Raw genomic sequence first — 12,626 nt, 5'->3', positions numbered from 1 at the left:
CAGGTACGCTAGGTTGTCATTCTAGACTCAGCTTCCTTCACGGCGCCTGGACAAGGTGAAATGTGCCGGACTGGTCTGAGATTCAGCCTATGATCCTCGGGATAAACTCAGAGGACAAATGAAAAAAGGGGCGCTCTCAAAGAGGCAACCACCCCCGACTTGGCTCCTCGCTGGTGGCTGCCATGTGCTATCACCCCTCTCGACCCCAGTTCCATCGTAGGAGCAATTGACCAGTGAATGTAATCCTGTTCCTGGGCCGGGGTCGCTGCTCGCCAATAGGAGAGATCGGAGGGGGGAAAGACGGACAGGCCGACATGAGAGAGTTCCTCGGTGGAACTTGGCATCACGAGCAAGGAGGGAGGAAGCTTGGTAAGAGATGTGGAATACCAGCATTAATATATACCCCAGCTACTTGGGAGGGTTCCCCGCTCGAATAGATTGAAAGGATGCACCCCGGACATGCTCGTTGGAGCGAGCCGCGCATGCTGACTGCCACGTTCTGCTCTCCCGCACTCTCGGCTAATAGAGTACCCCAAACTTGACCGAAGACTTTGAGGAAATCTCCGCACTCAACTCTGGGGAAAATGTGGGGGTCTTGACCCCGACGGCGAGCCCCTGGATCGGTCGGCCTTTGGGGAAGCCGGCTCGGGCTGGGGTTTAAGAAGTCCTGGTTCCTCTTGGATGGTCGGGGAAAGATCTGGTACTCTGTACTCGACCATCCACCAAGCCCCTTGCCGAGCCGAGTCCTCTTCCATCCATCCGCGTATTCCGACTTGAGTCGATATGCACGCCGTTTCCAAGTTGGTGGCGGCCGGGGGCGCTCTGGCGCTCTGTAAGTGAAACCCGCACCGTCAAGCCCCGGCCGCTTCGTCTAATGACATTTCCTAGGGCTGCAGCCGGCGGCCGCGCAGGCACAATGTGCCAACGTCTCTTCGACCGAGACGTACGACTACATTATTGTAGGATCCGGTGCGGGCGGCATTCCCATCGCGGACCGCCTGAGCGAGGCCGGCCACAAGGTGCTTCTGATCGAAAAGGGGCCGCCGTCGACCGGCCAATGGGGCGGAATAATGAAGCCGGACTGGCTGATCGACACGAGTCTGACTCGCTTTGATGTCCCCGGTCTGTGCAATCAGATCTGGGCCGACCCGACCGGCGCGATATGTACCGACGTCGATCAGATGGCCGGTTGCATGCTCGGCGGCGGAACCGCGGTCAACGCGGGACTGTGGTGGAAGCCGCACCCTGACGATTGGGACGTCAACTTCCCCGAGGGTTGGCACAGCGGTGATCTAGAGGCCGCCACGGAACGGGTCTTCTCTCGAATTCCCGGCACCATCGCGCCTTCAATGGACGGCGAGCGATACTTGTCGCAGGGCTTCGACATGCTGGGCAACAGCCTCGAGACAGCGGGCTGGGAGTACCTAGTCCCGAACGACCACCCGGATAAGAAGAACCGCACCTACGGGCACAGCACCTTCATGTATTCCGGTGGCGAGAGAGGCGGGCCGTTGGCCACCTATCTTGTGTCGGCATTCGAGCGCGAGAGCTTCACTCTCTGGATGAACACAACCGTGAAGCGGGTGATTCGGGAGGGCGGACATGCTACCGGCGTCGAGGTAGAGTGCAGCCGCGGCGGAGTAGGCCATGCTGGGACCGTCGCGCTCACCCCCAACACGGGTCGCGTGATTATTGCGGCGGGAGCATTCGGCTCCGCGAAGCTGCTTTTCAGGAGTAAGCTTTTCCATTTCGACTGCCACTAGACGACGTGTTGGACTGACCAAAAGTACCTAATCAGGCGGTATTGGGCCGACGGACCAGCTGAACGTTGTCAAGAACTCGACCGATGGCCCAACCATGATTGATTCGGAGCAGTGGATCAACTTGCCGGTCGGCCACAACCTGAACGACCATGTCGGGGTAAGCTCTTTCCTTCTCAGTCGTTGCGCGGTGACATGCAAAACAAGACAAAGAGGAAGCCGGACACCGCTGACTGACCGGGGTTGATCACCCCTTAATAGACGGATATCGAGATTGCGCACCCGGACGTGGTTTTCTACGACTACTATGGCGCCTGGGACGAGCCGATCATTCCCGACACCGAGTCTTACTTGGGTAGGTTGCTTGACGAATCCCGAGCCGTGACTAGGGGGCCGAGGAAGCTGACGATACGCAGCCAACAGGACTGGTCCGTTGGCCCAGGCCGCCCCTAATATTGGACCGATTGTAAGTCAAAGTCCTGTCGGAAAGGGGCCGCTATCTCTTCTGTTTACTAACCGCGTGACATAGTTCTGGGAGATCATCACAGGAAGCGACGGTATCTCTCGCCACCTCCAATGGCAGGCTCGCGTCGAAGGAACACTCAACAGTGAGTCCCAATGATGGCGCCGAGCGAGCGGGCAGCAAGGGCATACTAACTGGCATAGCGTCCATGACGGTCACCCAGTACTTGGGCACAGGCACTCTGTCCAGAGGCCGGATGACCATCACGAGACAGTTGAACACCATCGTCTCTACCCCCCCTTACCTCCGTGACGAATTCGACAGGGAGGCAGTTATCCAGGGAATCACCAACCTCCGAGAGTCGCTAAAGGGTGTGGCCAACCTGACGTGGATTACCCCTCCCTCGAACGTCACGGTCGAGGCTTTTGTAGACTCGGTGAGCAAGAGTCCAAGCCTGCCTCTGGCCTTCGGGCGGCTGGGATATATGCTGATACGGGTGCTCTATAACAGATACCGGCTACCCCTGCGAAACGTTGCGCAAACCACTGGATTGGTAAGACCTTCTCACCGGCTGCCGTTGTTGTAGATATAAACTGACAGTTTTTGGTGTCAGGTACGGCCAAGCTGGGCACCGACGACGGACGGACCGGTGGCACCTCGGTGGTGGACCTCGACACCAAGGTGTACGGGACTGACAACATCTTTGTCGTCGACGCCTCCATCTTCCCTGGCCACATCACAGGCAACCCATCGGCTGCCATCGTCATTGCGGCCGAGCACGCAGCGGCCAAGATTATGGCGTTACCGGCACCGGAACCCGCGGAATCTTCGTAGTCTTTTCTACTTGCTGTTGGCTAAGAGCCCAAGACTCAGCTCGGGCACCGGGGGGTAGCTTTATTATCTGAATCGTCAGTCGGAAACATGTATTCAGGTCGGATTTCCAGATAGCTGTATCCAAGGTACCGGTTTGTCGCGGGCTACCTACATGTATCTGGCTCTAGGTGAATATTATTCGTCTTCGCACTCCGCGCCACGCTTAAGTGGTGTTACTCCTCGTCGTATGTCGGAGAGCAGCATCGTAATGAGTGATGACCAGATCGGGATTACTGGTCGGTCGTAAGTTAGCAACGGCCGGCAAGACAGTATCAGCTCAGGACGAACCGTCTCCTGTGGGTGCCGGAATACGCCTTCGACAAAAGAAAAGGGATAAACAGGGTTTCAATAAGGACTGGGGGATTTGTTTTCATACCTTCCTCGAACTCGGTGCTGTAACGTGGCACTCGGGGGGAGGTATGCCAGTGTTCCTCGCCGTCCACCTAAGAAGGACAAGCGTGGAGTACCAATCTGGCTGGAGTATTATGGTCCCGGAGTCGAAGCACAGTGCCAGACCACAGAGTAACTTCTGTCCCCAAGTGACGCGTAATTCGTTGTTTGCGTTAATAATGGCAAATATTGCGCAACCAACCTGGATGGAGGTTTGAAAACAGGAAACCGGCACACTTCACACCCGCTCGCTATCACCTGGGGCCTTCGAATTAATCAATATACCACCTCATCTTGGGCTGCCTATCAAGGCCATTGGCTATTGGTCAAACCCGCCCTGTCGCGCAGAGCGCCTCCTTAATCGGGGAGAAAAGTACCTCACCAGACTCGAACCGCGCCAATTGCCAGCGTATACCCGCGGGGATGGCAGCTTGTGCCCAACAACGAGGCCGTGAAGCGGACGGTTGGTTTGACACCATCTCAGGATAAGTTCCCGGGAGCTCCGAGCCTGGCAAGGGAACGTTCTAAATCGAGCGAGAATATTCGTACCCATGCCCATTTTTATTTCATGGCCGGGGCATCAACGTGGGGGACAAGGGGGGGTATGACCGTGAACTTGACATCTCGAAGCCTCGGGGTGGGCACAATACATGTACATACACACGCCGGCAGAAAGATACCGAACGCTGGAGCCCCTTGTTGCGCCCTGGCGCCGATCACCAACAATGCTAAAGATAGCAATGTGCATACAGCGCGTCATGGCGGTCTAGCTGATCATGGAAGGGCGGAAGGACGGTCACGGAGACGTCTGGTATTCGGACCGTTTGGCAGTGATTCCGCGCCGCAGTGAAGAGGAAGGGGCTGGCTTTGTGGAGCGTCTATGCATCACCACGCCGCCAGCGGTCTGCCCAAGCTCTGGGCGGAGGTGCTCTTAGCCTGCCCGGGGAGTGCTGGGCCACCCATGCATCGGGGCGCACGCAAAGGTCTCGGCCCAAAAGCCAAGAGGTGACGCGAGCCCCCAGACTACTCGGTTCGAATCTTTTGGTTTCCAGGACCAGCAACCCCATGTCGCTTTGTGCGGGATTCATGCACTCCACAACGCACCCGCAGGGGCCGTGTTAGTGGACCGTGGGACAGGTGGACGCGGAGCGAAGTGCCGTTGTTCTGTTTTAGAAAGTCAACAATATCAGCACCTCTTGTAAGTGGCCGGAGCTGCACTTTAGCCGGCCGGGCCAAGGCGGCAGACGGCAACCGGGACCCAGGACGGGCAGCTCTGGATAGAATCCGGGAATTCCAGCTTTGCCAAGGAGAGAAATTCAGTCCATCGACGGAGCCAACCCGATCTGGGGAGGATGTGCAATACCGACGATGGCGGTCGGGGGTGGGGGGAGGGCGGCAAGGGTGGCAGCTGTGAGGCCTGGCAGTATTAGTATAAAACAGAGTCCTCATACCGATAACCCGGGAGAGAAGACCAGCCACTGACGTCGTGTTCCACCGCCAGACACTCTTCTTATTGTGAAACCCCAACACAAGGAGAACAGCGCAGTCTTCACCATGTTGACCACCACCTTCGCTCTCCTGGGGGCTGCCCTCGGCGCTAGCGCCCACTACACCCTCCCCAAGGTTGGAAGCGGCTCCGACTGGCAGCACGTCCGCCGGGCCGACAACTGGCAGAACAACGGCTTCGTCGGCGATGTCAACTCGGCTCAGATTCGCTGCTTCCAGTCGAGCCCTTCCGCCGCCCAGGAGGTCTACAGTGTCGCGGCTGGCTCCTCGGTGTCCTACTCCGCTAGCCCTAACATCTACCACCCGGGCCCCATGCAGTTTTACCTCGCCCGCGTCCCTGACGGACAGGACATCAAGTCGTGGAACGGCGATGGCGCCGTGTGGTTCAAGGTGTCCCACGAGCAGCCCAACTTCGGCTCCCAGCTCACGTGGCCCAGCAACGGTATGTCCCTCCCCTCCACCGAGTGGCCTGCAAGACTGCAAGCCCTGCGACTCGGTGACACGGCGCCACTGACAATTCTCCCTTTATAGGCAAGAGCTCGTTCGACGTCCCCATCCCGAGCTGCATCAAGGCCGGCAAGTACCTCCTCCGCGCTGAGCACATCGGACTGCACGTCGCCCAGAGCGCAGGTGGCGCTCAGTTTTACATCAGCTGCGCCCAGCTCGATGTCACCGGTGGCGGCAGCACTGAGCCGTCCAACAAGGTCGCCTTCCCCGGCGCGTACAAGGCTTCGGACCCCGGCATCCAGATCAACGTCAACTGGCCGATCCCGACCTCGTACCAGAACCCCGGCCCCCCGGTCTTCAAGTGCTAAGCTGCTATGCTGCTAAGCTGCTAGAGAGAATGAACTGGCAGGAAGAAGTTGGTGGGTGGTGGGTGGGCCTTGTCCACTCGCTGAGAGTGAAATAAGCCTTGGTTTTATTCCTAGGCGACGACACCCACTCGACGGGTGATCAGCTAGGTCGCCAACCCAATCTGTATATAGATATCTTCAACCTTGAACATACATCGTAGCATTGGCTCAAACACATTCAAAAATGACAGCGACCCAGTGACACCAAACCCAACCCCTGAATATTGCTCGGAACATGCGGGGCCTTGGTTATTGAACGCGTTATACACATTCTTACCATCCGCAGGACTAATAAAACTGGCTTACAGATACTGAAAACGTGTAAGAATGACACAAGCCCAAGAGCAGCTGGAACAAACTCTGAAAAACAAAGCAGGTTTGGCATCACGGCTACAGCGAAGTGTGATCTGAGCTCCGAGAAGAACTCTGAAGAGAGGCCCATGGTGGTGGTTAGGTATAGTCGGAGCCATGGGCCCCAGAGGCGTTGTTAGTGACTGTCTTCTGTGGTGACTGTCTCCTGTGGGATAAATGACCTGCGGCCATCTCGGGGGCACTCCTTGGGGGGTTGGGATACACCCTCCGGAAACCCTCGCGTGTGCCGAAGTGTTAATATAAGTTAATATCTGACTCCCTTGTGACCCGTGTTCCAAGCACCCAGATTTGACGTACCCCAGGATTCGGCAGTTGCACCCCGGGATTGGGTAAACTCACTTGGTTCGGTGGTCCAACACCCAGGGCACGGCATCCCGATGCAGTAATGTTGCAATGTTCAATGACACCAAATACACTCTATTTGGGGATCAACGCAGGGGACATGCTAGCATGGATTTGACCTGCCGATCAATGGAGCCACTGCCCTGCGAGCCCGCCAAAGGCTATAAGAGACGTCGATCTTGACCCTCCCCCCGACCTAGGTCTCATGTGTTTGTACCACTCGCGCCCATAGTCATCCAAAAAGCCTCCAACCCCCCGAGAACACCAAAAACAACTCCCAGGATGCAGCTTATCACTGGGTTGTTGCTCGCAGCTACGGCTGTCCAAGCACACTGTATGCCCCCTTCCCCCTTGGCCAGACACCTGGTTCAGGGCATACGGTTAATGCCTCTAAATAGACACCTTCCCAAGGCTGGTGGTTAATGGAAAGTCCGAGGACAAGGACTGGTCCGCCACCCGCATGACCAAGAACGCGCAAAGCAAACAGGGAGTCGAGAACCCAACTAGCGGTGACATCCGCTGCTACTCGTCGCAGACGGCGTCTAACGTGGTGACGGTGCCGGCCGGGGCCACTGTCAACTACGTCTCGACGCAGCAGATCAACCACCCGGGGCCGACACAGTACTATCTCGCCAAGGTCCCTGCCGGGTCGTCGGCCAAGACGTTCGACGGTTCGGGGGCTGTCTGGTTCAAGATCGCGACCACGATGCCGACCACCGAAAACAATCAGCTGGTTTGGCCGGGGCAGAGTATGGCGCGCCGCTTCCAATTCCTGTTTGGAACAAGCAGTTGCTGACCCCGATCACAGACACCTACGAGACCACCAAGGCTACCATTCCCGCCGACACCCCCGACGGCGAGTACCTCCTCCGGGTTGAGCAGATCGCGCTGCACATGGCGTCGCAGCCCAACAAGGCCCAGTTCTACCTTGCCTGCTCGCAAATCCAGATCACCGGGGGCGGCAGCGGCACGCCAGGCCCGCTGGTTTCGCTGCCGGGGGCTTACTCGAGCAGCGACCCGGGCATTCTAGTCAACATCTATTCCATCCAGCCGGATTCGTACACGCCCCCAGGCCCCGCCGTGTGGAGCAGCTGAGCGAGTATACAGTGTGGAGGGGAGTCAATGACCTGTGGCCGTGGGCAGTTGGACTCGGTGGGAGCAGGATGGTTATAAAATATGGCGGTGGATGAACGAATGAATCAATATCATCGGAAACCTGTTAAATAGCAACGAAGTGTGTATCTAACGTGGCTCGCTCAGCTTTTGATAGTCATCCGCCTGGTCGGGCTGGACGCCCCTGAATCCCTTTTGTTTTCCATTTTCTTTCCACTTCTCATAAGATGCACCAATGGTCAGCACTTCTCACCACATTCACCGGATCCCCCCTCACTATTTTGCTTCCCCGTCTCTGCCTCCGCTTCAATTAACACGTGGAGGTGGCGGCGGCACCGGGGCTGCCCTGGGAGGTGGTGGATAGCCCGTGGCGCCCCCCGAGCTGACCGGAGGTGGAAAGGGCGGTACAACCGGCGGAGGCGGCCCAAAGGAAAACGAGACAGGCGGCGGAACAGGAGGCAGCGGACTTGTGGTCGGTTCTAGCCCAGCGGTTGATGCACTAGACCCACTGCTCTCGTAAGTCGCGGACGAGCTCGGTGAAGAGTTCGATTTTGAGTGCCCTGACGAGCTTGTCGCGTAGCCGTGTAGCCGGCGGCGCATGGCGATGGCGAAACGGACGATGCAGAAGCAGACTACAAAGCCGAGAGCTGTATAAGCGAGTATAATCAGCGCGAGGGCGTCGTTGCTTTTCATCTTTGTGGCGGTTGGTTAGGTGCTTGGAGTTGGTGGTGTTTGTTGGCGACCTAAGTGTTGCCCATCATGATCATCTAGAAACAGAAAAGAAACGTAGGTCATTTGAACGGCAAATGGGCTAACCACGGAGAAAATAAACATCTAAAGCCACCCCCGTGACATATGGGTTCTGCAACGCATATGGCCTTGTCTCCTGGGGTAACGATGTGATGTGTACATCGCGCCACAGCAGTTCCACGGCGTCTACACAATTCCGATAAGGGAGCCGAAGTCGAGGCCACGCTGAGGTCGAATGCCAAGTGATCACGCGTCCAGAACGCGCACCAAATGCGCACAGGATACGTTTCTCTTTTTGTTTTGGTATCACGGCTTCGGGAGCATACATGAGCTACTTGGGTCGGAAGGAGAACCGCATAGCGTTGATGCTGTGCCACTTGAGGTTTGAAGACGCGAGAAACGAAGTGAGCATAGTAGCGTCGGACTACAATGTATTGCTCGAACCTCAGCTTCACCCAGTTTGTTTGGGTCCGCAGCTATCTGACCAAGGAAGTGCAGACCGGGAACGCCGAATGCAGGTCTCAGCTGGTAGCATGCGTGCGCTGCTGCGGGGGCGAGGGATTTAGATCTTTGGGGGCTTTAGAGGTTTGGGGGCGACATCCGCCGCTCGGTGCCTTGCCTCGTCACACAAACGTCTCATGTGTTGGCAAAGCGGTGCGGCGCCTGTACATGCATGTACGTACCAGGATAGGGGTGATATCGGCCATTCCGTCAGGAAAGGGTGTGTGGACGTGCCAGAACCAGCGCAGGACACCGACCGGTAAGCTACTATGTTTGACGAGCAAGGCCCCGTTCACCCAAGTCTGTGGCTCGAAAAACGGCCTTTGTCCTCCTATCAATTTAAGATCTTGGAAACATGGCTGGAGATGGTATGAAAGCGGATGGTAACTGCCTATACAGGACCTCATAATTTCCAATGCAATCAAAAAAGCATGACGCAATGACACCCCGAAAAAACCGGCCCCCAAATGCGTTGGAGGAAGGGGGGGGGGGATGGTTTTAGGAGAACTTGGTACTCAAACCGACTTTTTGACAATCGCGGCTTCCCACAGCGTCGCGCTCCTCAGCAGATCCTTGCCGAACTGCCGCTGCAAGCTCGTCATCTTGTCAATCAGATGACTGGTAGCAATCGATTTTGGCCCCCAAACAACTAGTGCTATCGATGCCGCGCGCTCCAGCCAGGTGATGCATTGCTCCAGGTCCCCGCGTCGCTGGTGAATCTCGGCAATATCCTCCATAGTGTGCGCAGCAATACCGTCCTGGTAGAAGGTGGGCTCATCCTGCGACGCTGCGGCTGAGGTTGGTGGTCTCGTAATCACGGACATACAGTGGCTGAGTGCCAAATCGGGCTCGCCGCTTAGCATGTAAAAGTGGGCGAGTTCGTTCTCGACTGAGCGCACTTGGTCCGAATTTGGCCCGAATACTGGGCGGGATGAGTTGAGCAGCTCCGTAATGATCTCCAGGCCCGCGTGATATTCGCCACTTCGGCGGAGAAGGGTAGCGAGCGAGTCGAGGAGTTTGAAAGTGATAGCCCTCGATCGTCCAAGCCGGGTGTTGAAGATGTCGAGCATGCACTGCAGGCTGCGTTGCGAGATCTCCTGGCAGCCTTCATCCTGCTGCAGCTCCTTGCAAATCTGGGTGATTGGGTGGTTGGAGGAGAGGCTGCTCTGGGCCTCGCTGCTGAGGAACCGGAGTAGGATGCCTCGGAGTTCTGGGCGGGCGCTGGTGTTGACTGGGGAGAGCGTAGCAAAGAGGTTCCGCAGGAAGTCGAACGGTTGGGTGGCCATGGCCCCCGCCGCGAGACAGCCTGCCTCAGAAAAGGCAGACCACGCTCGTCGGTCGGGGCGATCGTCGAGGTCTTCGATAGAACCGGAAGCCGAACCGGCCGAGATTTTAACGAGATAGATAGCGTCCTTGATGGTATTCCAATAGCGCGTGGATTCATCAGGGGATCTGCGCCCCAGATACTCATCAGGGAGGACACCTTCCGGGATGTTATTAAGTTGCCAGTCATAATACTCCCGAAGCTTCAAGGTAATGATGCCCATAGTTCGTGTTTGCGAGTCTGGGGAAATGGACTGGGGAGGGGCGTTGAACAGATGCTGGAGCTGCTCCTTGTAAGCGGCGATGCCGGGGCCTGGCGAGTCGGATACGACGAGGGCAGTCCGGTCGTCTTGCCCTTGGTCGCTCTCGGCCGAAGATCTGGGACTTGAACCAGTGGTAATGCTTGGGGTACTGGGTGGTGAGAATGGCGTGCGTGAGGATCCTCCTTGACGAGGCAAGCTGGAGGCGGCGCCCCCCTGCGGGTCATCTTCAGGCTTGATCAAGTCCGAGATGCTGATGCTCCGTCGCGGCGGCCTGTACTGTGGTGGTGGAGTTGCGGCCCGGGCGTCGACAGGGGTGGGGGGTGTGCTTGTTGATGCCATCGGCCTTCCCCCCTGCTGAATCGTCCTGGCGCATCGGAGGGTTCTGCGCAAGTCTTCCTTGCTAAAGTTCTCGCCGTCTTCCTGTCTCGGGGGCGACAAAGGTGCAGAGCCCGGAGCCCGCCGCGCAGCCCGCGCTCTCTCGTCGCTGTTGACGTTCTTAAAGACATGCCATTCCCGGAATCGCTTGTCATACATGCGCTTGCTGTCGTGGGAATCAGCGAGGCGGATCAGTGTCATGGTGGAGAGGTGAAGTGAAGTTTTTGGGGGCGAAACTGCGGGACAGCGTCTACACAGGAGAGCTAGGGAGCAGGACGAAGACCCAAGAAAGAGGAAGCCGACAAGTGGGTGGTATCCCCCTCCCCCCCCTCCTTCCCCTGGGAAGTCTGATTATAAGAAGAGATCATCGAAGAGATCATCAGGCGGCTGGGCCTACTAAAGCGGCCACCTTGGCCGGCAACGGCAACGAGGAAAAGAAGACGTCCATTGGCGGCCGACACGAGTCCACTAGGACCCTCGGTTGACTGAGTAAGGTGCAGCGTGGTACTTTGTGTGTGCAGGTGCAGGCCGCGATGACGGGGGAATGCGCCGAGCATCCCACAGACAACCACTAGGTTGTGTTGTGCTGTTGTGCTTCGGCCCACACTAGCCCGTGCCCTGCGGCGGGGAATCGGGGACTTCCAAGACTTGGTCAAAGAAGAAGAGCAAGAAGGAGATGAGGGAAAAAAAGGCCGACCATAACAGCGACCAGACGGGCATACCTTGCCGAGAAGCCATAATGTTTCCTCATGATCTCGCTAACCCGCTTCAACGGGTACTGCCTGTATAGGCCGACGATGGTCTCGCGGTGCCTTGCCCAGTCAGCGGCCGACGGGCCCTGGAGCGTGCGGGATTTCCCCTCCAGGCCCGCGGTGTCCGGCATGGTGGCTTGCGCTGTTGGCGTCGAGCTTGTCGGGTTCGGGGTCGGTCTCGGGGGCGTCGCCCCAAGATGGGGAAGCACAGTGTTTGCCGGGCCCGACGAGACGGGCGCTACTGCACGGTTCTCGGGCACGATCATGGTCGAGCGGTGGAAAACCCGTGGTTTTGTCTCATTTTGGAAGCCCCTGGGAGTAAGAAACGCACACATGTCAGATGTAAATGCTTATAGGACAAATCAATTGAAACGACTCGAAGCGCAGCGGAGCGGGGTGGCTCGTTGCAGATGGCAGTTTCGGGCGAAGCTGAGGGATTGCGGCACAGCAGGATGCGAACCAAGAAGAACCTTGCAGGCGCGTCATGGCACCCTGCCAGGCTGCCATCATCCGGCTGATCACTGATTGGCGTGCTGTGGTTACGGCAGGCCTGACCGACGCGATTCTGGGGCAGGTCCCATCCATCACCCGGCTTGGGTTCCTTCCCTGCAATGTGCGACATGAACCCTGCATCGACCTCCGAGTCGCCAGACCGCAACTTGGTCGGTGAGCGGGAGCTCGGGACGTTGGGGAACGGGTAAAAAGGAGAGAGTCCCATGTAGAGATCTGTAGATACGGGAAGCTGCCATCTGGCCTGCCTTTGTGGGCACACACCGAACGTGAGCTCGGATTCTCTGATTTCGGTAGTTAGAAATCACGGATATTCGTTAGGGCAACGGTCCCTGCATGGAGTCAAAGGGAGGCAGGGCGAGAGCGAGAGTCCACCGCACGTTGAGAGTAAAAAAAGGTCCCGGGCAACTTGAACGCAACCGACTTCAAGTCGTTGTTGTATGAATGGGGTCCACGGTCTCGTTCTGGGAAAGAAAAAA

At 57.4% G+C, this 12,626-nt stretch overlaps 4 protein-coding genes across 4 annotated transcripts; 3 read left to right on the top strand and 1 right to left on the bottom strand.

The window, feature by feature from the left end:
* The first annotated feature begins 436 nt into the window (after positions 1-436).
* Positions 437-3,276, top strand: B0H64DRAFT_136979 (cellobiose dehydrogenase). Its single transcript, XM_062798227.1, has 9 exons — positions 437-832; positions 889-1,734; positions 1,799-1,920; positions 2,022-2,115; positions 2,177-2,226; positions 2,290-2,368; positions 2,427-2,659; positions 2,734-2,776; positions 2,837-3,276. The coding sequence occupies exons 1-9, from the start codon at positions 784-786 to the stop codon at positions 3,055-3,057; spliced, it is 1,737 nt and encodes a 578-aa protein (XP_062661576.1). The 5' UTR covers positions 437-783; the 3' UTR covers positions 3,058-3,276.
* Positions 3,277-4,963: 1,687 nt separating this feature from the next.
* On the top strand, positions 4,964-6,138 carry B0H64DRAFT_393745 (glycoside hydrolase). The gene is made up of 2 exons (XM_062803663.1): positions 4,964-5,434; positions 5,524-6,138. Exons 1-2 carry the CDS (start codon positions 5,041-5,043, stop codon positions 5,805-5,807), a joined length of 678 nt encoding a protein of 225 aa, XP_062661575.1. The 5' UTR covers positions 4,964-5,040; the 3' UTR covers positions 5,808-6,138.
* Positions 6,139-6,775: 637 nt separating this feature from the next.
* On the top strand, positions 6,776-7,709 carry B0H64DRAFT_136961 (glycoside hydrolase). Its single transcript, XM_062798226.1, has 3 exons — positions 6,776-6,894; positions 6,959-7,309; positions 7,369-7,709. The coding sequence occupies exons 1-3, from the start codon at positions 6,843-6,845 to the stop codon at positions 7,653-7,655; spliced, it is 690 nt and encodes a 229-aa protein (XP_062661574.1). The 5' UTR covers positions 6,776-6,842; the 3' UTR covers positions 7,656-7,709.
* A 1,730-nt stretch (positions 7,710-9,439) lies between these two features.
* B0H64DRAFT_416870 (uncharacterized protein) lies at positions 9,440-11,903 on the bottom strand (the record flags this gene model as incomplete). Its single annotated transcript, XM_062805201.1, has 4 exons — positions 9,440-11,047; positions 11,131-11,135; positions 11,283-11,370; positions 11,649-11,903. 4 exons carry the CDS (start codon positions 11,901-11,903, stop codon positions 9,440-9,442), a joined length of 1,956 nt encoding a protein of 651 aa, XP_062661573.1.
* Between the last annotated feature and the right edge of the window lie 723 nt (positions 11,904-12,626).

This window comes from Chaetomium fimeti (assembly GCF_033439085.1).
Source record: "Chaetomium fimeti strain CBS 168.71 chromosome Unknown B0H64scaffold_3, whole genome shotgun sequence".
In the NCBI taxonomy this organism is placed as follows: Eukaryota; Fungi; Ascomycota; class Sordariomycetes; order Sordariales; family Chaetomiaceae; genus Chaetomium; species Chaetomium fimeti.
Note: the sequence above shows the minus strand (reverse complement) of the source record. Positions and strands in the feature narration are given on the sequence as shown.